The sequence below is a fragment of the Lissotriton vulgaris genome, chromosome 3_1, assembly GCF_964263255.1.
Source record: "Lissotriton vulgaris chromosome 3_1, aLisVul1.2, whole genome shotgun sequence".
Lineage (NCBI taxonomy): Eukaryota > Metazoa > Chordata > Amphibia > Caudata > Salamandridae > Lissotriton > Lissotriton vulgaris.
The window spans coordinates 351,105,698-351,127,697 of NC_141689.1; the positions used below are offsets into that span (position 1 = coordinate 351,105,698).

General features: G+C 50.7%; 1 protein-coding gene across 2 annotated transcripts in view; it reads right to left on the bottom strand.

The window, feature by feature from the left end:
- Window positions 1-22,000, bottom strand: part of RICTOR (RPTOR independent companion of MTOR complex 2) — a 1,569,237-nt gene that overhangs the window by 1,349,162 nt on the left and 198,075 nt on the right. For both annotated transcript variants that reach the window (XM_086960557.1, XM_086960556.1), the window contains exon 6: window positions 19,804-19,867. In XM_086960557.1, the coding sequence (XP_086816683.1) occupies window positions 19,804-19,867 (64 nt within the window). The remainder of the gene's footprint in view (window positions 1-19,803; window positions 19,868-22,000) is intronic.

Consider the following 22,000-nt stretch of genomic DNA (forward strand, 5'->3'; position numbering starts at 1 on the left):
ATCAGATCATTTATTTGAAAGGAAAAAGGCAAGGAAATAAAAGGCATTGTTAGCAAATAGGCTGCATTGAAAAGAAAACAAAATACAAAGAGGGGAGTGAAGAGGGATGAGGGTAGAATCGTCCTCCTCTTATTACTATTAGTCAACAAAAGAGCAACAAAAAAATTAATTCATTATGTGAAAGATTATAGTTATAATGGTGACGTGGAAAGAGTGTTTAGCCCCTTGCAGTTTATCAGTGAAAGGGTAAAAAACTCAGTGTTTTTAAATACCCCTCACACACTGAAAATTAATTCAGTGTCATGCTTCATCATTGTGGTCTTCCGTCCCTCTATGGGGCGGGCCTTGCTAAGACTTTCGTAGATGCGGGAGCATTTATCTTGGGGAATGGGTTATGTGTAATGCATGAAGTGGTAGGGTCAGGAAAGTAGTGGTGCCAAAAAATGATTTAAAAGTTGCCTGGCTAGAGGAACAAAAATAACGTTATTGTCTTCCCTAGCTGGCAACACTAAAAATGGGGAAAGGTAGAGGGACTACTATAATGAGTGGCCCTCTACTGGGTCAACATGGTTCGAAAGCCATCCGCCTGGCTTACTTCTTCAGGACCATGCAGGATCCCTACTCTATATAATAAACCATGTACATGTGCCTTGTTCAGTACATGTACTGCATGCTTAAGATTTGCATGCAAAAAAACATCCCCAATTGGTATTTTGTCAATGATCTGTAAAGGAAAAAACAGAAAAATAGTAATGAAAACAGTAAAAAAGCTGTACTGGAAACACACATCACGTTCATGTGGACCACGCGATTATGTGGTAAATATCACTGTGATATATATTCATGAAATTCTATTGGCACCATACTCGTTCTCTATGGTCGGTGCTGTGCTGCCCAATGCTGCATTTATCAAGCCACCCCTGCGCTGCCACGAGTGTACTTTGGGAGCGAACTCGGATCCCACTTTTCCCTGAACCCAACACCAGGAGCTTTGCTCCCACAAACTTGTGGCCTGCTTGTGAGCAACCGCCTACCTTAGGACCCTTAACCACACTGGATAACATTGGGCCTCAGCACTCTGCACCCGGCCGCCCTAGTCAGGGCCGGCTTGAGGGCACTGACCTGGAGGGGGCGCCGCTAACCTTAAGTGGGGGCACCGTGTTCAGCAAAATCTTACCCTTTAAAAACAGCTCATGCAGAGCTCTTGTGCATCCAGATTTCAGGCAGCAATAAAAATGTCGAGATAACTCTTAATTAATGTTCCTGCTAGAGAGAGAGAGAGAGAGACTGGAGTATTTTCTAGTGGCAAGTAAGACTCATCATAAAATAGAGCAGAGGGTTAATATGCCTTCTGCAAAGAACAGATTTATATTTAAAGTGGATAGCTGAGTAGATTTGTAAAGCCAACCTGTGGAGTTGGTTTTCTATGAAGACTTGAAAAACTGCAAATATCTAAAAACTGCTTTACTTACCTTTTCTCCAGGGAATGTCCCAGTGTGATATCTAGGCATATCCAACTGAGTAGAAAAAGTAATCCATAAAGTAAACTGAAAAGTAATCCAAAGTAATCTAACAGTGATTTTCACTCTATTCAAAAGTATTCACATACCTGTAACAAAGTAATTTTCATTCAGCTTGCTTGTATTGTTGAACTTGCCTTGAAAAGTATCATTTACACTTACCTGTGCCAGGTTTGCTTAGTTCTAGAATTTTTATTATAACTAAATAATATTATTTATACAAACAAATTAGTCTGAGTTCAGTCTTCGCGTGTGTGACATCATTTGCTGCCAAAGTGTGTACAACAAATGCTTAACACTAGCCTCTGATGAAGCCTACACTACCATAAATAGAGAGTAAGGTGCTATCTACTTTTACCTCTGCGTACCTTTGGGGTTCCTCTGGACTCTGGATACACCATACCTCATTTTGGTATAGTATATACAGAGCCAGCTTCCAACAGCAACCTTACATCTCTCTACAATTAGTACATTTCTAAGGAGACCAGTAGTGGAAGCCTTACACCCTTTGTAGAATGAGCTTTAGTCCTACAAGAAAGATGTTTGTTGGCTAACTGGTAAGCGAGGGAGATGCAAGAAACTATCCACCTCGAGATTGGAAGAAACTAGGCCAGTGTGCATTGGACCATAGTTAAACAAAAGATCAGGGGCGTGGCCAAGATGGCGGCCTGACTAGACGCGTTTTCCGAGGCTCCCCGGTCCTAGACCCCTTATCACCCCTTTAACAGCGGGCAACACCCTTCCCTCCTCACGGAAAACAGCGCCTAAGGCACAGCATCGACTCCGGCGCATTTGGCAGGCAGAATTGGAGGACGCCGCCGGCGGGAGGCGAAGGGACTCGGCTCCGGCCTTTCCCGGCGTCGTCCAGCGAGTTCTTCGGGCCTCGGGGCCCGGCGCGGCAGGTGTATCGGTCCGCATGCAGACGCCGAGAGCTGTGACTGGCCAGGGAGGACATCCGGAGCAGTGTTTGAGCGGCCGCGACACCACACGGCGGAGACGCGATCCAGCTAGTCCACGGCGACATCCGGCGGACGCCGCGCGGGCTGCAGCAATAATTTAGCCCCCGGCTTCGGGCCTGGTCCGCGATGGACGGTGATCGGGCCCTGACCTCCACGCCTAGAGAGAGCGAGTGCCTGGGCAGCGGAGACTGAGGCTTACAGTGGAGACGCCGGAGGAGACCCCCTGCGACCGGTGCACCGGCTGACGTCGGGACTCTGGGTGAGAGGAGAGCCGGCGACGGGACGGCAGAGGGCGCCGGGGTCGGCTCGTGGGCCCGGCCGACCGTGCTGCTGAGTGCCTGCGCCGGACTGAGGCGAAATCGTCCTTGGGGCCGATGGAAAGGTGCGTGCCCCCTGCTTGCCCCGGGACTCCTGTCCAGAGCATCGGGAGCGAGCCGACAGAGAGACAGGCAGGCACCCGCAGGGCGGGAGATTGCGCCAGCATTAGATCACAACTGCACCTGAGGCTCTTCTGCGGAGGACAGCGACAAGACCCTGTTTCTGTGCCCGGAGTGGGGCCGGTGATCGAACGCTGGGGACTTTGGCCCTGAGTGAGGGGGACGGGGAGCGCGCTGTCCGGTGCGGCGGCAGGGAACAAGGAAGTGGACCGACGGAGAGGCATCAAGAGAACCAAAACCGGCTCGGAAGCGGAGGTTAGCCAAGCCACTGCGTGCCTGCATCGGATGGGCAAAGGGTCACCCCTGTGACCAGAGGGTGAGGAGTGTGCCCCCCCGGCCTGCGCCGGGCCCTGAGTTTGGGATACCAGAAGCGAGCCGGTAACGGAATACTCCAGCTGCCCACAGGGCGGTGGTCAACACCGGCGATCGCTCCTACTGGGGCGCCGCGGCGGCCGTCCTAGAAGACCGGGGACTGCACTAGGGGCTCCCCCACGCACAACAAATGCTTCCCACTAAGAGGCAGGGCTGCTACGCGAGAGGGGCCCGCACTGCCCTGCACCGTCGTCCGGAGGGGAGTCCGCGTTCACAGGCTCCTAAATCAGGAACACAGTGCAAATTGGACTTTGCTCCTAAACTAGTGGGGGTGCGGACCGCAAGCGGAAGGGAGGCCCCTGGACCACCATCAACTCTAAAGCGTCGACAACATGGCCGCTGCGGGACGCAAAGGTAACCGCAACATATCGGACATGCTCCACAAAAATGCTCCGAAAACGAAGAAAGCCCCAGCGCAGTCGCACCCCAAGAAGCCGGTTACCGCCGCAAGCCCGGACGACGAATCCGCCCCCATTACAAAGGTCTTTCTGGCCTCCCTCTTCAACACTCTGAGGGACGACTACCAGACCTTGAAGCAAGAGTTGGTGGGGGAACAGCGAGAATTACGCAGGGACATAGACGGACAGGGGGAGCGCGTGGCGGCGGTGGAAGAGGCGGACCAGACCCGCAGCACGGAAGTGGAACGGCTTCAACAAGAAATCCTCCGCCTCCAGGACCAGCAGCTGGATCTCCAAGCACACTCTGATAATCTCGAGAATCGTTCCCGAAGGAACAACATACGGGTCCGGGGAGTTCCACTGAAAGCGGAAGGGAATAGCATCGTCACCTACTTGCAAGAGCTCTTCCGGGAGATACTCGGGGAACCAGGTGAATTCGACATCGGTATCGACCACGCTCACAGGGTCGGCCCAGCGCGCCGAGCACAGGCCCCCCCCCCAGATATCCTGGCCTTTCTCCCGGACTTCCCCCTGAAAAAGCGCATCTTGAGGGAGGCCTGAGCACGGCAGCCGATCACCTTCCAGGGAGACCCAGTTGCCCTCTTCCAGGACCTCTCGGCCATCAGCCTGCAGAAACGAAGAACCTTCAAGGTGGCTACGGACTTCCTCAGGGACAAAGGAGTACCTTACGCATGAGGCCACCCATTCCGCCTCATCTTCAAATGGAAGGGGACGCTTCACCAACTTAGATCCCTTCGGGACACATGCACGGTGCTGGACATTGACCTGCCGGAGGGAGCTGACTCCAGGGGGACATCCCCACAACGATCACCTGCGAGATGGTCCAGAGACGGTTGGCAGACCGTGCGAAGACGACGCTCCCCTAAGTCATTCCGAAAGCCGGACCCTCTTGTGACGGCCCAGGAATGGGAGGCGGCTGTGCAGGAGGTGGCGGACAACACAGCGGCTAAACAGTAAGGTGCTCATGTACAAGGGTTTGCCCTCATGCAATTGCCTCAACGGGGGGAGGGGGGAGGGGGTCGGGGGGCCGTCGGATCGGCCGCCACCATGTCCTCATCTACTTTGATACACTACGGGCCTGGACTACGTCCCGATAGGCCCGAGACTATAGGAAAAGTTACATGGGAGAGTTTGGGGGAATTGGGTGGGGTGGGTGAGGAAGTTGGGGGTTTTGCGAATGCGAATTGGGAGGAGGGTTGGAGGGGAGCGAGTTGGGATGGTTGGATTTGCGGGGGGGACGGGAGTGGGGGATGGGGGAAGATGCTCAGAGGGGGTTGGTCACAAAGACTCAGGGACCCTCCCGGTGTGGTTCACTTGAAGCTGGGTTCACAAGTCTGAGAGGCCAACGCACAAAGCATTCCCTCCATGTCCCAAGTATGGCAGACTCCACACTGAAGGTCCTTACCCTGAATGTAAAGGGGCTTAACAACCCCGTCAAGCGCAGGGCTGTCCTATCATATTTAGAACACTCTGGTGCAGAAGTGTGCCTACTCCAAGAAACTCATTTGCTATCCAAAGACTGGCACAGGATGCGCTCTAAGGCCTTCCCGTTCCAATACTATTCCTCAACACTAGAGAAAAAGGCAGGCGTGGCCCTGCTGGCGGCACGCCATTTCAAAGGGAAAGTTGGGGATAAAGTGGCTGAAATTAAAGGGAGATTCTTGGCTTACAATATTCAGATTGGCGGGATGGCAATGGTCGTGGGCTCACTTTACGCTCCAAATTCTAAACAAGAACCATTTCTCAAAGGGGCCTTGGCAGACGCGCTAAAACCCTACACGAAATCTGTACTGGTGGGAGGGGACGCGAATCTAATGATGGACCCCAATGTGGACAGGTCAGGCCATCGCCTTGGGTTCGCGGGGGCAATCTCAGTTGAGGGGAGCCAATGGCTGTCAGACATGGGATTCATAGACCTATGGAGTAAACACCACCCCACTACACCGGCCTACACCTTTTACTCCCACGTGCACCACACTTCCGCCCGAATTGACCACTTTTCTGGCAATACTGACACAGCCCCCCTGGTAACGGACGTAGAGGTATTCCGGCAGCACTATCGGATCACGAGGCACTCATGACACACCTCCGGGTTCCTAGGGTCGCGCAACGGAAAGGTAGATGGCGCCTCAATGAAGCTATCCTCCAACGTAAGGGAGTAAAACAACAACTCCATGACCGCATTACTGAAGATCTACAGGTGAACGATACCCCAGAGGTCGCCCTGACCGCGGTGTGGGGAGCGCTTAAGGCGGTAGTGAGGGGGGAGTTACTCGCTGTAGCCGCTGCAGAAGCCAAAGATAGGAGAGACAAGCGGCAGTCCCTGTCCAGCCAAGCACTTGAATTAGAACGGGCTCACAGTCTAACTGGGGCTCCCCGGGTATGGCGCCAACTAAAAGCAATCAGGGCCCAACAAGTTTAGACTTAGACAGGGCGGAATATGCAGCCTAGCGACTGCGCCACACTTATTATGTAGGCGGCGACAAAATGGGGCGCTTGCTGGCGAGCAGCCTCAAAGCTAAAACCCTACGTGCAAAAATCTCCTCCATCCAGACTCGAGAGGGGCATATCATTTAAGAGGATGACCAGATCGCAGAGGCCTTCCGAGTGTTCTACGCCTCTTTATACGCGGCGGAGACGCCTACTGGACGAATGACGGCGGAATCATATCTCAACGAGACGGCAGTCACGCCTCTTGACGAAGCCACTAGGGATTCTATCGACGCGCCCATCAGGCTGGAAGAGGTCATCTCCACGATCGCGCGCCTTAAACCACTAAAAGCCCGGGCCCTGGCCCTTTCTGCCCCTTGCTAGCACCAATACTGACCAGGCTATTTAACTCCTTCCAGTGCAGGGGCTCCATCCCCCAGGACATGCTGGAGGCTGACATCGTGGTCCTCCCCAAGCCAGGCAAGGACCCGTCTCAATGCAAGGCGTACAGACCCATCTCGCTACTCAACCTTGATCTGAAGCTATTCACCGGTGTGCTAGCAGCGCGTCTGGGCCCATGTTTGCCGGGCATCATTTAACTGGACCAAGCAGGATTCATCCCGAACAGGCAGTGCGCGGACAACACCAAGCGCCTGCTCCACATCATTGACAAAGCTCACTTCAACGACTCTGATGCAGTCCTCCTGTCGGTGGAAGCCGAAAAGACGTTCGACAGGGTCGATTGGGGATATCTCGACGAAGTCCTGGCACGGTTCGGGATGGGCGACCGGTTCCGCACGTGGGTCGCTAGTTGCTACGCAACCCCACAAGCCACGATAAGTGTCAATGGGGTCCGTTCAAAACCACTAGATATTCAGAGGGGTACCAGGCAGGGGTGTCCACTCTCGCCCCTCCTATTTGCACTACACATCGAACCGCTAACGCAACGGTTCGAGACAATCAGGCCATTGTGGGGGTTCGGTTTGGCGGAGAACCGCAGACCATAAGTCTCTACGCAGAAGACGTCCTTGCTGCCCTGGAGGACCCCTCGACACCGGTGCCGGCCTTCCTCACAGAGCTGGAAGACTTCGGGAAAATATCGGGGTTCAAAATGAACATTGAGAAGTCACTGATCCTGCCCCTGGGGCGAAATACACGCGCGAATACATAAACCCAGCGACGGTACGGAGGTCTTCTGTCACAGATGTCGCTGCCCTACCTAGGCATCTCCCTGACACCAAGCACGACCCAGACAGTCGAGCAAAACTACACGACTCTACTTGCTGACCTACAAGGCGACCTGGCAAGATGGCGCCGGCAACAGCTCTCTTGGTTGGGGTGGGTAGCAGCAGTTAAAATGACTCTCTTACCGAAAATCTTATATCTGTTCCAGACCATTCCAGTGACTCCCCCACTGGGCGTGCTAAAAAAATTGCAAGATAGCATAAGACAATTTGTTTGGGCCGGCAAACGCCCGCGACTGCATAGAGACCTGAACACGCGGGCTATGTCGGAAGGCGGCCTGGGGGTCCCCGATCTACTCCACTATTTCCAAGCGACACAGCTCCGATACCTATTGGAATGGAGCAGACCCGAATCGGAAAAAAGATGGTTATTTCAAGACCGAGCTATGGGCCAAATGTCATTGTGGAAGGTCCCATTCCTGAAAAGCACAGACAGGCCACCGTACCTTAAAAAATCGCCCATCACGATGACAGTGATGCAGGTGTGGGACATGGTGGCGGTCCCGAGTGGCCTTACCACCTTTCCATCCCCGATGACACCTCTGTTTGAAAACCCGGCCTTTCCACCAGGAATGATCCCCGGGTCGTTTCCGCAATTGAGGGAGTCGGAATGCAAGGCGGCCGGCGACCTCTTTGACCCCGAGGGCTTCCTGCAAATGCACACCCTACAAGATTATTATACGCTCCCACGGATTCGTCGCTATCAATATTTTCAGATTAGACATTGGCTTATGGCGAGAGAAATGTTGCCACACGTCAGCAGACACCTTACAACCTATGAAAAGTGGCTACATACGAAAACGACAAATAAACAGGCATCACAGACACATCTATAAGATGCTCAGCCCACCCCCTCCTGCTGCGCGGTCAGCGGGTCAGAACCGATGGGAACGAGAACTGGACCGCTCCTTCACGGACAAAAAATGGCAAGACATATACTTTAGGGCTCACCATACGGCCCGGAATGTAGCCAGCAAGGAATCAGCGGTGAAAATAGCATACTACTGGCACCTTACACTGTCACAATTACATCAGAGCAATCCACGCAGGGACCCGACATGTTGGGAGGGGATATGGACACACAGGGACACTTACTCATATACTATGGGAATGTACAGAGGTGCGGGAATACTGGGAAAGGGTGTTAAATGACATCGATAAACACTTTGAAACAGAGATCCCCCGTTTCCCGGCGTACACGCTTCTTGGTCTCCCCAATGCCATTACATTTCTTCTCAAATCGCTCAAGGGGGAGACAAATGGGGCTAGCTATGGGGGCCGCCACTCAACATATCCTGTCATTATGGGGCACTCAGAGGAAACCCACTCACACAGGGTGGCTCCATAGACTCTGGTACATCATGGGCATGGAGAAGATACAAGCCTCCCTCACTCAAACACAAGACACATTCCTAGATACATGGCAGCTCCTGGTCTCTCTTCTATCAGAAGAATTTGCTGAAATCACGTGCCCGAAATACCTCAGGGTGCTCCGATTGCCAGATGACTTTAGGAAGGACGCAAGGACCCCAGCCTGAACCTCATACCTTCTACACGCCTTACAATGCCTAGCGGAAGCTCTCTTACCACACCGGGGAGGGGAGACGCGGGAGGGAAAGGGGAGGAGGGTGGAGGGAACGGGGAAGGTTAGTTGTTGCTGGGATTGTTTCGGGACATTGCACATCTAGACGGGGCCCTCACTCGCAATCAAGAACACATTCTATTAAGCAACAGTGAGATTTGCCCCCCGGGGTGAGGGAGGGGTGGACATCTGAAAATGGGCCCCCTCCCGGATTATTGTAATGTCCTCTTGTCCTATGTTTGCTCTTTGAAACTCAATAAAAAGATTTAAACAAAAAAAAAAATCAGACTGTCTTATCTGTTTAGGTCTGTCAAGGTAAAACTTCTGAACCCTTTTAAGATCTACAGAGTGTAAGGCCAAGCAGGAGGCTGGCTCAGTATATGGTGTACATTTAAAGGAGGTATACACCTTGCACTAATCCAGAAAACACTTTTGGTAATTTTAATGGTCTTGGATAACCTTAAAGCTGTCACAGGGGTTGCTGTCAAGAGTAATCTTCAGCCTTATCTCGAAGGAGTGTAAAGCAGCTTGCTTTAATACATTTAATCAATAGTGTAGATTAGATGAGAAAGAATACAGTGTTTATGAAAAACAAGGATATTTACTAACACAAAACAACCACTACCACTTGGTATATATCCAACATGGAGATAGCAATAATACATATGGGAAATGTAAGAGAAATCAGGTAGATAGCAGAAATATACACAGGTTTCCAAGGGGAGACCAAATCATATACTAAATAAGTGGAATTCGAACTGCAAAGGAGAACGGGACTTGGCCCAAAGGACTTAGAAAAGCTTGGTGAACCAGGAACCACATAAGATAAGTACCCGGGAACCCCAAAGGAGGCTGTGTGCAGAGTGGAAACAGCTGTGTGTTCAATGAAGTCAATGGAGAAGTTGCGGTTGCAGTTTTATGAGAAAAAGGACCCATTCTACAAGACCCTAAAGAAACTCTTCGGAGTACGGAAGGTTGGAGAGCCACCCCATCCTTGGATGCCCTAGGAACCAGGTTACCTACACCAGAGAAGCCGGGTGCATAGGGGTGAAGTGACATTGGAACCAATCATAGAAGACGATGGGTGACTCAGGAAGAAGGTCTCTGGAGAAATCTGTGAAGATGTCCGGTGAAATCTAAGGGTGGATCTTGAATAGGAGAACCTGCAAGCAGAGGGGACAGAGTCTATGCCACTCGGAAATGACCAGGAGGCATGGAAGCAAAATGCCCACCTTTTTGGGAAGTTCAGAAGAGTTCACAAGGACTTATGACACTGCAGCTGTGGGGACCCGGAGATGCTGTGGAAGACCAGGAGAAACACATGCTGTCCAACGTTAGATTTCGGTGTCGAGGTGGTCAGTGTCCGTCGCGAGCCCCAAATTGCCTTGGCAGCCGCAACTGGAGTGGAAAGATGTAATCATTGGGTCCAACAAGGTACAAGTGACTCACCACATACAGGAGATTCAGAGCAGGCCTCGAGCAAGCAGGTTAGCCAACCATAGCAGTTCCAGAAGTCTGGTGAAGTCCAAGTGTCCAGACGGTCGAAGTTTGTCTTGGTTTCAGAGATAAGTCTTGTTTCATGACGAATCCAAGAACCCACCCAAGGGGGAGCCCTTAAATATCCAAGGAAAGTGTTGAAACGACTCAGGACCACTCCCAGACAAGGGGCTGGCCAGATGGGAGGATACTCCCCTGTCTTTGCCCAGTTTCACACCAGAGCGGGAATCAATGGTTTCTGAACTGGCTCAAACAGGTGTATACAAGGAGGGTACCAAATCGGCCCTTCAATGCAGTCTGGTGAAGCTGGAAAGTGCCTCCACCCCAGCCCTTCTAAGGAGGCCCACAGTACTTGAGGTCATACCTCCAACACCAGAATCGGTGAGGAGTTATGATTCCAACATGTTTGATACCAAACATAACGAGGTTCAGCACAGCCATTGTATAGACATCTGTAAATGTAAATGTATTGGCATTTATATAGCGCACTACTTACCCGTAGGGTCCCAAGGCGCTTCGACCGCTGCGAAACCCTTCCTGGCTTCCCTGAGAGATGGTCCCTTAATGGGTATCTCCAGGGTGAGACCAGGCATCCCCGGCGGTCTGGTGGGGCCGTTAGTGAAGATGAGGCAAGCTAATGCCCAGAGTTGCCGAGTGTGATCGCTGATCAGAGTGGGCACCGAGGCAAGAGAATTATCGAGTCCGCTGACCATGGTCCAGAAACCTGCCGCGCCGGGAATCGAACCCTGGTCCCGGGCCGTCCTCTGCTCTCGGGTCTGCTGCCTCTAACCAGTGAGCCACACTACTTCACATCTCTTAATGACGGATGTCTACTATATGTCTTAAAATGGCTGACCAAACTTGCAAGGCCTGGAGAATTGACTCCGGGGTTTATAGGGGTGTCCTGCTCATGCAGGAGCAAACTCACACTTCTAACCAAGCACCCTGCCCTCAGGACGTACATTGGTTTTAAGTGCAGTGACCTTAGATAAAAGAAAACGTATATTTGTTGTTAGAAGTGCAAGCACCATCTAACACAGCCTGCAATGGCAGGCCTGTAGTCAGAATTTAAGTGGACGCCCATGGGTGGCACAATACATTCTGCAGCCCATGGGAGACCCCCAGTGTACGTATGTGCTCGGTACCTCAGACCCATATACTAGGGACTTATAAGGGTACATCAGTAGCCAATTGTGGCTAGGGTCCCGATTATCAGGATCCCTGCTAAATTCATTCAAACATACTGACAGCAGGGAAAAAGTAGGGTTAGCCATAAAAGAAAGATCTTACCTTCCTACATAATACTCCCCCCCCCCCCCTCCAATGTAAGGATATGAGCCTAACCTTGCCCAATGGAGTCTTCATTTTCTAAGTGGAAATATCTGGAAAGTCCATCTACATAGGCATGGTTACTCACAGGTCTATATTCCACTGAACAGTCCATCCGACACCTCAAAAGTTTGGGGTTTTCACCCTTCATCTGTTTAAGCCATAACAGGGGCTTACGGTGCATCAGAACAATGGAGTGCCAAACAGGTATGGTCTCAACTTCTTCAGGAACCGGACCTCAGCAAAGGCCGCCCTCTCAATAGTGGACCAACACTTCCCCCTGGGGGTCAACCTTCAGCTGATAACAGCTACTGGTTGATCCTGGCCCTCTGCAATACGTTGTGACAATACTACACCTATCCCTATTTCAGAAGTATCTGTCTAGACAATGAATGGTTTGTAGTAGTCAGGACATTGCAAAATTGGGACAGAGCACATGGCTTGCTTCAGGTCATCAAATGCTTTCTGACAGCTAACTGTCCACTGAACTTTCTTAGCCATTCTTTTGAAGGCAAGATCATTAAGGGGTGTCACTATTGATTCATAACCCTTAACACGTGTACCCAGCCAGGGCCAAGAAAGCTCTGAGTCGGGGTAGTGGGAGCAACCCAGCCCATGATGGTCTGAATTTTACTCTCCAAGAGTAGAACTTGACCTCCACTTACAAGGTGGCCCACGTAGAAAACCTTGCTCTGCCCTATCTGGCACTGGCCTTGATAGTGAGGCCTGCTTTCAGCATGGCATCAAGTACGTTTCTGAGGTGGAGCAGGTGACCCTCCCAGTTGGAGCTAAATACAGCTATATCATCTAGATATGCTGCACAATAGGCTTCCAGACCGGTTAGGACTTTATTCATCAGCCTCTGAAATGTGCCTGGGGCATTTTGCAAGCCAGCAGTGACTGTGATTGCGCCGACCAGAGGTCCAACTACCAGCCCGACCTGCACCTCTCCTAGGCCTTCTCCCAGCATCCCTACACGCGCGGGCTTCCTGCCTTCCACTTCATTGCTCCGGACCTTTTCCCGACTCCTGTTCTCCGCCCGCTCTTGGGGCACCGCTGCCGATGTCCGGGTGCTCACCTCCCTCTACACGGACCTCCCCCCTGCTGCAGCCACCAACTGCACAGCTTCTGCTTTGGTACAGGGGAACTGATTGTCCGACCCCCAGCTGCTCACCGCAATGATCACGCTGCGTGCAGATCGTTGGCTGCGAGGCATGAAAGGAGAAGTTAAACGGCTGACTTGCGCCACTCGAGCACCCATCAATGCTCATTCGCTTGTGCTGCCACTCTACATTGTGCAGCTACCGCAGTCGTCTGGGTACATGTTGCAGACTTTTTGTCATCGTACAGTTGCTGATCAATTTATTTGCCTCGTGCAGCTCTGTGGCTGAGTGGCTGAGTGGCTGCGAGGCTGGAAAGTGTATTTCGTTCTGATTCGGGTTCTTGCTTAAACCACCAAACCTCAAACATCAAAATGGCCGCGAGGCTAGAAAGTGAAGTTCTTTGCTGATCAGAGTTTCCGGTTGAAACAATCAAACATCAAACATCAAAATGGCAGCCCTTGGACAGCGACCACAGAAAGATGACTGCTTCTTCAAACAAACAAGGTCCCTTAACTGGACCCCAACCAGGCTTGTCCTCAATCAGCTGTAACAGAAAGAGGACTGTATAAACCCAGTCTGTAGCAACAGAAAGAGGACTGCACAACCCTAGTGAACGGAAACAGAAAGAGGACTACCCATTCTTACAATCTGGGGCGGCCATCTTGAAGTGCCACTGAATGTCTTTATTAACCCACAACCATCAACCATGACAATCTGTTATCCCCTTCAAGCACCACTATCCTAACGACTATGGCCATAAAAACTATTGCTCACTGATCCGGCTTCTTACGAGTGTGCCCATCCCAAGCCAACATGATGGGCCCGGGTCTGACTGCCTCTGGGACAAACGCTTACACCCTGGTCTACCCCCAAATCTCTCAAAAACTGCCACAAAAGCCTTGAAACAACTCACCCTGAAAAACCATCCAGAGGCACTGATCTCCGACCTACGTTTCTGTGCGGACATGGGCACCATCATCAATGACCTCGTTTTCTACTCCAGAAGAATCCCCGCCTGGCGCAATACCTTTTCTCTATTCCTTAATGTACGCTTTTCCAGCAACATTCTCTACGGCACTAAGCTCTCAATTGGGCCCTCAGCAATCCTACGAGCTGACCTCACCATCTCCCTCTACAAAAGCAGCATTGTACTGATCCAAGCCTCAACAAAAAACCTCGACAAATTTTCAGATCTTTATACCACTCTCCGAAACCATGTGCATGACACTGGGACGCCGACCAATATCCGGCCTGACGGTAACCCGTCCCCCCTGCCCAATATAGAACACACTAATCCCCTCACTACTCCTATCAACCTCCCTATCGCCATGGACCAGAGACCCGTGATTTCCCCCCCTCCATGCTCCTCCCTCGGAATCCACTGTTTCCTTCACAGCACACCTCAACCCCATCTGTCTTCCTACAACCCCCCCCCCCCGAACGAAATAAACCCTGGACCCTCGGTCCCCTCCCCCCATGCTCCCCATTCAGACTCTAAGACCACCACGTCCTCAGCGACTTTTGCTGTGACAGGTCAAGACAGCCCTGCTAACACTCAAGCCACTGATAGATTGTTTGTATGGTTCCTGAGGCGTGAGCCGGGAACAGCTGTATTTTTAAAAACAAAACCTTTTTAAATTGTAAAAATTACATTTTGTGTCTTATTTTATTGGAAACTACCCCTTGAGCACTCCCTACCGTAGAGTTAATCCCAATCCTGTCCCCTCCCAATCTCTTTGTCTCTCCCTGAACGACTTCTTCCTTGAGATGATTGTTAATATCAAGCGGAACATACCCCCTCCATCTTCCCTCCTTCCCGTTGCTTCCCTTCCCCCTTTGCTTTCCTCCCTTGACCATTTTCCTCTCATCTCGAAGGAATCCTTCCTCGTTCTGCTCGGGAAGGTCAAATCAGGCTCCCCTGCGGACTGTGGTCCGTCTCGTATATTAAGGGAGCTGTTCGCTGGCTGCCCTGACCCCCCCCCCCATCTCTCCTTCATGCATCTATTTCCCAAGGTACAGTTCCATCTTTGTTTAAATCAGCTGCAGTCATGCCCATTTAAAAAAAAACCAGGTTCCGACCCCACCCTTCCTGTTAATTTCAGACCCATCTCCCTCCTACCCTACCTTAGTAAGATCCTGGAGAGTCATATCACTTCATGCCTGTCGACCTATATAGAGGAAAATCATCTTTTAGCCTCCCATCAAGCTGGCTTTCGCCCGGTCCACTCGACTGAATCGGTGGTCATTTCTGTTCTTGATGAGCTGAAGAGCAAGGCGGATTCCAACTCTCCCCAGGCCTTGGTGCTCCTCGATTTGTCCGCTGCCTTTGACACGGTCGCCCATTCCATCCTCCTCGACCGTGTCAGGGCAGCGGGCATCCAGGGCACCGCCTCTCTTGGCTCTCCTCATTCCTCCAGGGCAGGTCGCAGGCCGTCCGTCTCTCCGGTTTTTCTGCCCCCCCCCTGGTCCGTGCCCTGTGGGGTCTCCCAAGGGTCCTCCCTCTCCCCTCTTCTTTTCAATCTTTATATTTATCCCCTCATCATTTCCTTGCTCAACATGGAGGTCTCTGTGTATAACTACGCATACCACCTTCAGCTTGTTTTTGATCTTTCACCTGCCCCAGATTCTCTTCTTAAATTTCAATCCGTACTTATTTTTACTTCTGATTGGATGAACCAAAACCACCTCAAGCTTAACCCAGACAAAACGGAGTTGGTCCTGACTGGGGGTGCTACCAGCCCTTGGACTCCTGCCTTTTGGCCTTCCATCTTCGCCCCCCCCCCCGGTTCCTTCGGTGACAGTCAGAACCTTGGGCATCAAAATCAGTCAGGACCTCTCCATGCGTCCTCAGGTTAGCTCTGTTGTATCATTCTGTTTCCTCTAGGATAATCCTCAAAATTTCCCGTTTCTTTTCCACCGATGCCCTTAAGATAATTGTTTTGGACATGATTCTCTCACGGTTGGACTACGGGAACTGCCTGTACGTGGGCAGTCCTGCCTATGAGCTCCGGCGCCTTCAGACCATCCAGAACCAGGCCGCCCGCCTTATCCATCGGCTTCCTAGGTCCTACCACACCACCCCCCCTCCTTAATCCCTTCACTGGCTTCCCATCCTGCAGAGAACTCTCTTCAAGATGGGATGCCTAGTTTTCATGGCCTGGGCCCGCACTGCTTCGGTTTTCATTAATTCCATGATTACCCACTATCACCCTTGTCGCAATCTTCGCTCCTCCAGTCAGGCTCTCCTCAGTGTCCCCCGCTTCCGCAAATCCTCAAGATGGGATGCCTAGTTTTCATGGCCTGGGCCCGCACTGCTTCGGTTTTCATTAATTCCATGATTACCCACTATCACCCTTGTCGCAATCTTCGCTCCTCCAGTCAGGCTCTCCTCAGTGTCCCCCGCTTCCGCAAATCCTCAACCGGTGGCACTAGATTTTCCATTCTTGCCCCCACTTTCTGGAACAGTCTTCCACTTACCATCAGATCCATCACTGCCTACCTGCATTTCCGTAAGGCGCTCAAAACCCATCTGTACACCCAAGCCTATACAAACCTGTAATTCCCGAGCTGCTTCATCCATCTGACACTATAAACCCCCCAGCGCCAGGAAACCGCTTGGTCACAGAGCGCTCTACAAATATTTTCAACATCAACAACATCACCCCTTCTATGACTCCTAACACAGTCCACCCTTGTCCTCCTACCCCCCCTCCTTAGTGACTTCCTCTGCAGTAGGTCAAGCCAGCCACGCTAATACTCAAACCACCCCTTCCATGACTCTTAGCACAATCCACCCTACCACCCAATCCACCATGACTCCTAGAACAATCCACCCTAACCCTCTAACCCCCTCCACATAATCCACTCTCTGCACTCCAGAGCCTCCAAAATAATTCAGAGCGTCCACTCCTCCATCATCGACCTAGCAAACCTCCTCCACCTCGCCGAACTCTCCTTCGCAAACCTCATGCCTCAGCTGTCTCCCCCTTCCATCCCAGAGCTTCAAAAAACGCCCGCTACCGACATCCTTAAGGCATTTTCGCACTCACAAGAACACTTGCTGTCTATCTGATGAGGAAATCCTTGACCTCGCCCGCTCCTACAACTTTTGCAACGTCAAGACCAATTCCCTAGACCTCACTTAAATGGAACTCCAGAATATGCTCAAGGACCTCAATGCAGCCCCTATCTTCTCCCTGTCCGCCAGACGCGAGTGTCGCACACCCCATCTGCACGGTCACTATCGACCCACACAGATTGGCCCCCCCTCTGTAATAGAAGGGCGGTCAGAAGCAATCTTGCACCCGTACCTCTGTCTGCCCCAACTCCCGCTACCACCTCCCTACCTGGTCTGACGGGTCTCTTAATCAACTGCCGCTCTGCAGTAAAGCATGCCGCCGATGTCGCTGCTCTCATTCTGAACAATAACACTGACCTAGCCATCCTAACTGAATCATGGCTTAATGATGCATTATCCCCGTGCCCCGACCTCTTAGTACCCCTCAATTTTAGCATTGCCTTTTAGCATTGCCAGAGTAGACAGACCACTTAACAAAAAAGGTGGCAGAATCGCCTGCATCTATCGCTCTAACCTCCTTGTCAAAGAGCTTCTAACGGATGCCACTGATACCTGCGAATATCTAGCCCTCTCAGTCTGCAGTAACACAACACACCTATGCAACCTGCACACTTTTTACCACTCCCCAGGGCAATAACGATTAGTTCACTGACTACCTCATGGAAATTATCACGGCTTAGAACTCCCCCAACACCAAAGACATCTTCCTCAGTGACTTCAACCTGCACTGGAACGACCTTAAGGATCCTCATGTCAACGCCATTAAAGACCTCATGACCGATCTAGCCCTGACCCAAGCTTGCCCACTCCCAATCAGATCATCGCGGTGTACAAAAAAATATGACAAGTCTCTGCCAGGAAATTACAGGCCTAATTGACTCTATACAAAAGGTGGTTGCTTGCCTTGTCTTGGCTAAGGTCGAAGAGTGGATAGACGATAACGACATTCTTACTCAGAACAGGCGGGCTTCCAGGAACATATCAGCACTATAGATGAGGTCTTTCGATTTATTTTATTACATTGGCGGACTGTGGTCTTAGGTAAGGGCAGCATGTATGCTACCATTGTAGACCTCAAGTCAGCCTTTAACCTGGTCTCTCGTAGCAAACTTTGGGTGGTGTTACAGGCGCTGGGGATGCCCACGGAGCTGCTCTCCCTTATCGCCCGCCTCCATTAGGATAACTTTCCACAAATACGTTGGGGCTTTTCCCATATAGAAGGGAATGCACCAAGGTTGTGTAATGGTGCCCACACTATTTTCTCTTTTAATTAATGGAATAGCCAAGCTTTTAACTACCATCCCCACTAATGCACCGGTCTTAGCAGGCAATAAAATTCCCATCCTAATGTTTGCCGACGACACGCTCATCATCTCAAAAAACCCAAGTAGTTTACAGAGTGTGTTACTACTCTTTGAAGACTTTTGCTCCCAATGGGGTTTGATAATGAATGTAGCAAAGACCAAGTTTATAACGTTCAAACAGCACCAAAAATTTAGGGGTGGTATACTCTTGGCAGGGCTGCCACTAGACCAGGTAGATGCATTTATTTACCTGGTAGTAACCTGCGGAAAGATCCGAGATAGAGTCATCACATTGACACTATGACATTGAAACATTGCCAACTAGTTGGTGCTCTACAGAAGGAGTTAAAAACCTCCTTGACTAAGCCAGTCAATCCCGTATTACAGATATACAACACAAAAGTAGTGATTTCGATTCTATATGGGCAGAACTTTGGGGCTTTTGAGAACCTTACCCAGTTAACCATCGCAGAGAATAGGTTTCTCCAAATGATCACAAGCCTACCATGTAGCACCCCGGTGCTACAGTTGCTGAACGTCTCAGGCAAGAAAGCATTGATAGATCTAGCTAAGTTACGCCTCATTTTGTGTTGGCCCAGAATATGGTGCACACCAGAATTGGCAATCTATGCAGATGGTTTCAGGGATATAATGGCAAACCATTTTCACAAAATCAGCTGGTTACGTGATGTCAGAGACTCCCTGTTCAGCATGGGTTTGCAAATCTGTGGGAAAATCCATCAAGTTCCCAGTTTCCATCAAAAGATATGATAAAGGAAAGATACTGGGATATGGTGTTTCAAAATACAATCAGGAAAAGCGATAGTACAATGCTGACAGGGGACTTCTTAACATTCAAACCCTGGCCCAGCATGGAGCACTACTGGGACATAAAATCTAAACCCTTTGATTGCAAACTGTATTTTCAATCTAGAGCGGGCTCCTTGCCATTTAAGTCATTCACTGGTAAGTGGCCTGTATCAGGTGATAGTAAAAGTCCCAGTTGCATGGATCAAGAAAACAGGCACTCACATATAATGTTTGTTTGCCCTGCCCATGTTGGCCCCCATAAAGCTTGGCTCACTCAAACCTGTAGGAATTAGGGCACCAGTGAGACTACTGCGTACTGATTCATCGCCCCGTTATGCCATACCAGTAGCCAAGTTTTTGAGCTGGATGTGGACCATTAGGTCACATACACTGTTGTGAACTGATGAACTTGCAACTATGGTTGTCTGATGGATGTGATGCTGGCTCTTTACTTCTGAGCTATGGTCATTTAAAATCTTTATAACGTGCGTATTATCAGTCTATAACTTCCACTGCTGCTGTCCTATTACTTCAAGAACTTGGCCTCCTAATGTAATTATGATGAATTAATCTTTTTCTATGAGTGTTTGCACATGTTTTTAAATGTTTTTATATAGCTTAAACACTGTTTGTATGCCTATAAATATATTTTTATCTTTTGTAACAATGCTTTTATGACATGTGTTGTCGAATAAAGCTCATTTGAAATTGATGGTTACCTTTCTGACAAGGCGAAGTGCTTGCGTCCTTTCCACTTCATTACTCTGTTGTATGTCAATGCATCTAAACAGAAAAATAACATATGGTCATACAAATAAGTATTCATAAAATCCATTGCGAGTGTTGGTCACGGTAATAGCTCATGCCCATCAGAAAACATAAAACATTTGTCACTACAAAACATTTCACACGTGCAAGTTTTCAAGACAGAAGTAAAAAATAATAATCTGGGATGTTTGAAAAGGAACAAAAAAAAAATGTAAATTGATACTTGTATAGCGCAGTACTCACCCGCAAGGGTCTCAAGGCGCTTGTACGAATACCGCTGTGGAACACATCCTGGCTTTCCCTGTGAGGCGTCCACTCCTGGGCACCCCCAAGGTGGAGGCCAACCTGGACGCGAAGGCGTGGCACTTGGTGTTTTCGTCGTCTGCGAACAAGTCTATGGACGGACGCCCCCAGCAAAGAAAAAGTTCTTCCACGACCTCTTCGTTTAGCACCCAGTCTGGCTGATCTTCGAAGTGCCTGCTGAGTGCGTCCGCCTTGACGTTCAACTCGCCCGGAAGATGCACCGCCACCACTGTGAGACCTCGAGCGAGGAGCCAATGCCATATAGTTTGAGCCTCTCGAGATAGTGGGCGAGATTTTGTGCCTCCTTGCTTGTTCAGATAGAACATGGTTGTCGTATTGTCTGTCTGAACTAGGACTGAGTTGGATGTGATCGCTGGCAGGAAAGCTTTGAGAGCCAGGAACACCGCTCTGAGTTCCAGCATGTTGATGTGGTATGTCTGCTCCTGCGCAGACCACCGGCCCTGAATCTGAAGCGGGCCCATGTGTGCTCCCCAGCCGTGCAGGGAGGCATCTGTCACGATAGACAGGGATGGGATGGGTTGATGAAACGGCACTCCCACCATCACATTGTGTCTCCGAGTCCACCATCTGACGGACTCTTTTGAGAGATGATACGGTCCTCCCAACGACCTGTGGCCTGGTCCCACTGATCCTCCAGGGCCTGTTGCAGAGGACGCATTCTCAGCCTGGCGTGTGGGATGAGAAAAATGCAGGACGCCATGGAACCCAGCAGAGACGCCACCTGTCGTGCTGTTGGAGGACGAGGCTCCAGTAGAATCCCGCACTTCAGGTTCATGGAAGAAAGTCTCTCCTCCGAAGGAAACGCTCTTCCCACGCTTGTGTCCAGAACGGAGCCGAGGTAGTGGATGGATTGCGTAGGCAGCAGGACTGACTTCTCCAGGTTCACATGGAGGCCGAGTCTGTGAAGCTGTTGCAGGCACAGATGCAGATCTTGTGTTACCCGTCCCGGAGATGGACCCTTCAGGAGCCAGTCGTCCAGATATGGGTAAACGAAGAGACCCTTCTTGTGAAGAAAAGCCGCCACCACCGCCATGCATTTGGTGAAGACTCGTGGTGCGGACTTGAGACCGAAGGGTAACACCTTGTACTGGTAGTGTTTGTGCCCCACGACAAACCTCAGGTACTTTCGATGTTGCTGCGCAATTGGGATGTGAAAGTACGCATCTTGAAGATCCACCGAACACATCCAATCTCCGGCTTGTAGATGAGGACATATTTGGTGAAGCGCCAACATGCGGAACTTTTCCTTGACGATGACCTTGTTTAGGAGTCGTAGGTCGAGTATGGGTCTGAATTTGTCCTCCTGATCTTTTTTGGGGACAAGGAAATATCTGGAGTAAACTCCTTTGCCTTTTAGAGCGCGAGGAACTTCTTCTATCGCTCTTTTTTGCAGTAGGATCGTCACCTCTCGACGGAGCAAGCTCAGTTGGTGAGGACAAGAGCTCCTCGGAGGAATGCTCTTTGGAAGAGCACGGAAACGTATCCTGTAACCATTTCGCAGTATATTCAGCACCCACTGATCTCTTGTGATGCTGACCCACTCCTCCAGGTGTTGAGATGCACTTCCTCCCACCGGAGTGGGCAACGGTGTCAGAGGAAGCCACTGTTCAGGCCTTACCCCCTCTCGGGGCGTTGGAGGACTGCTGGCGGCCTCCTCTGCCCCTGCTGGGTTTACCGTGAAACTGGGGTTTTCCCTGAGCTTTGTTCTGCGACCACTGAGGAGTTTGAACCCTCTGCTGGGCCCCTCTCCCCCTGTTGGACTTGAAGCGGCGCTTGAACTCCTTCTTCTCCAAGCCCACCGCCTTCAACGTGTCCAGCTCAGTC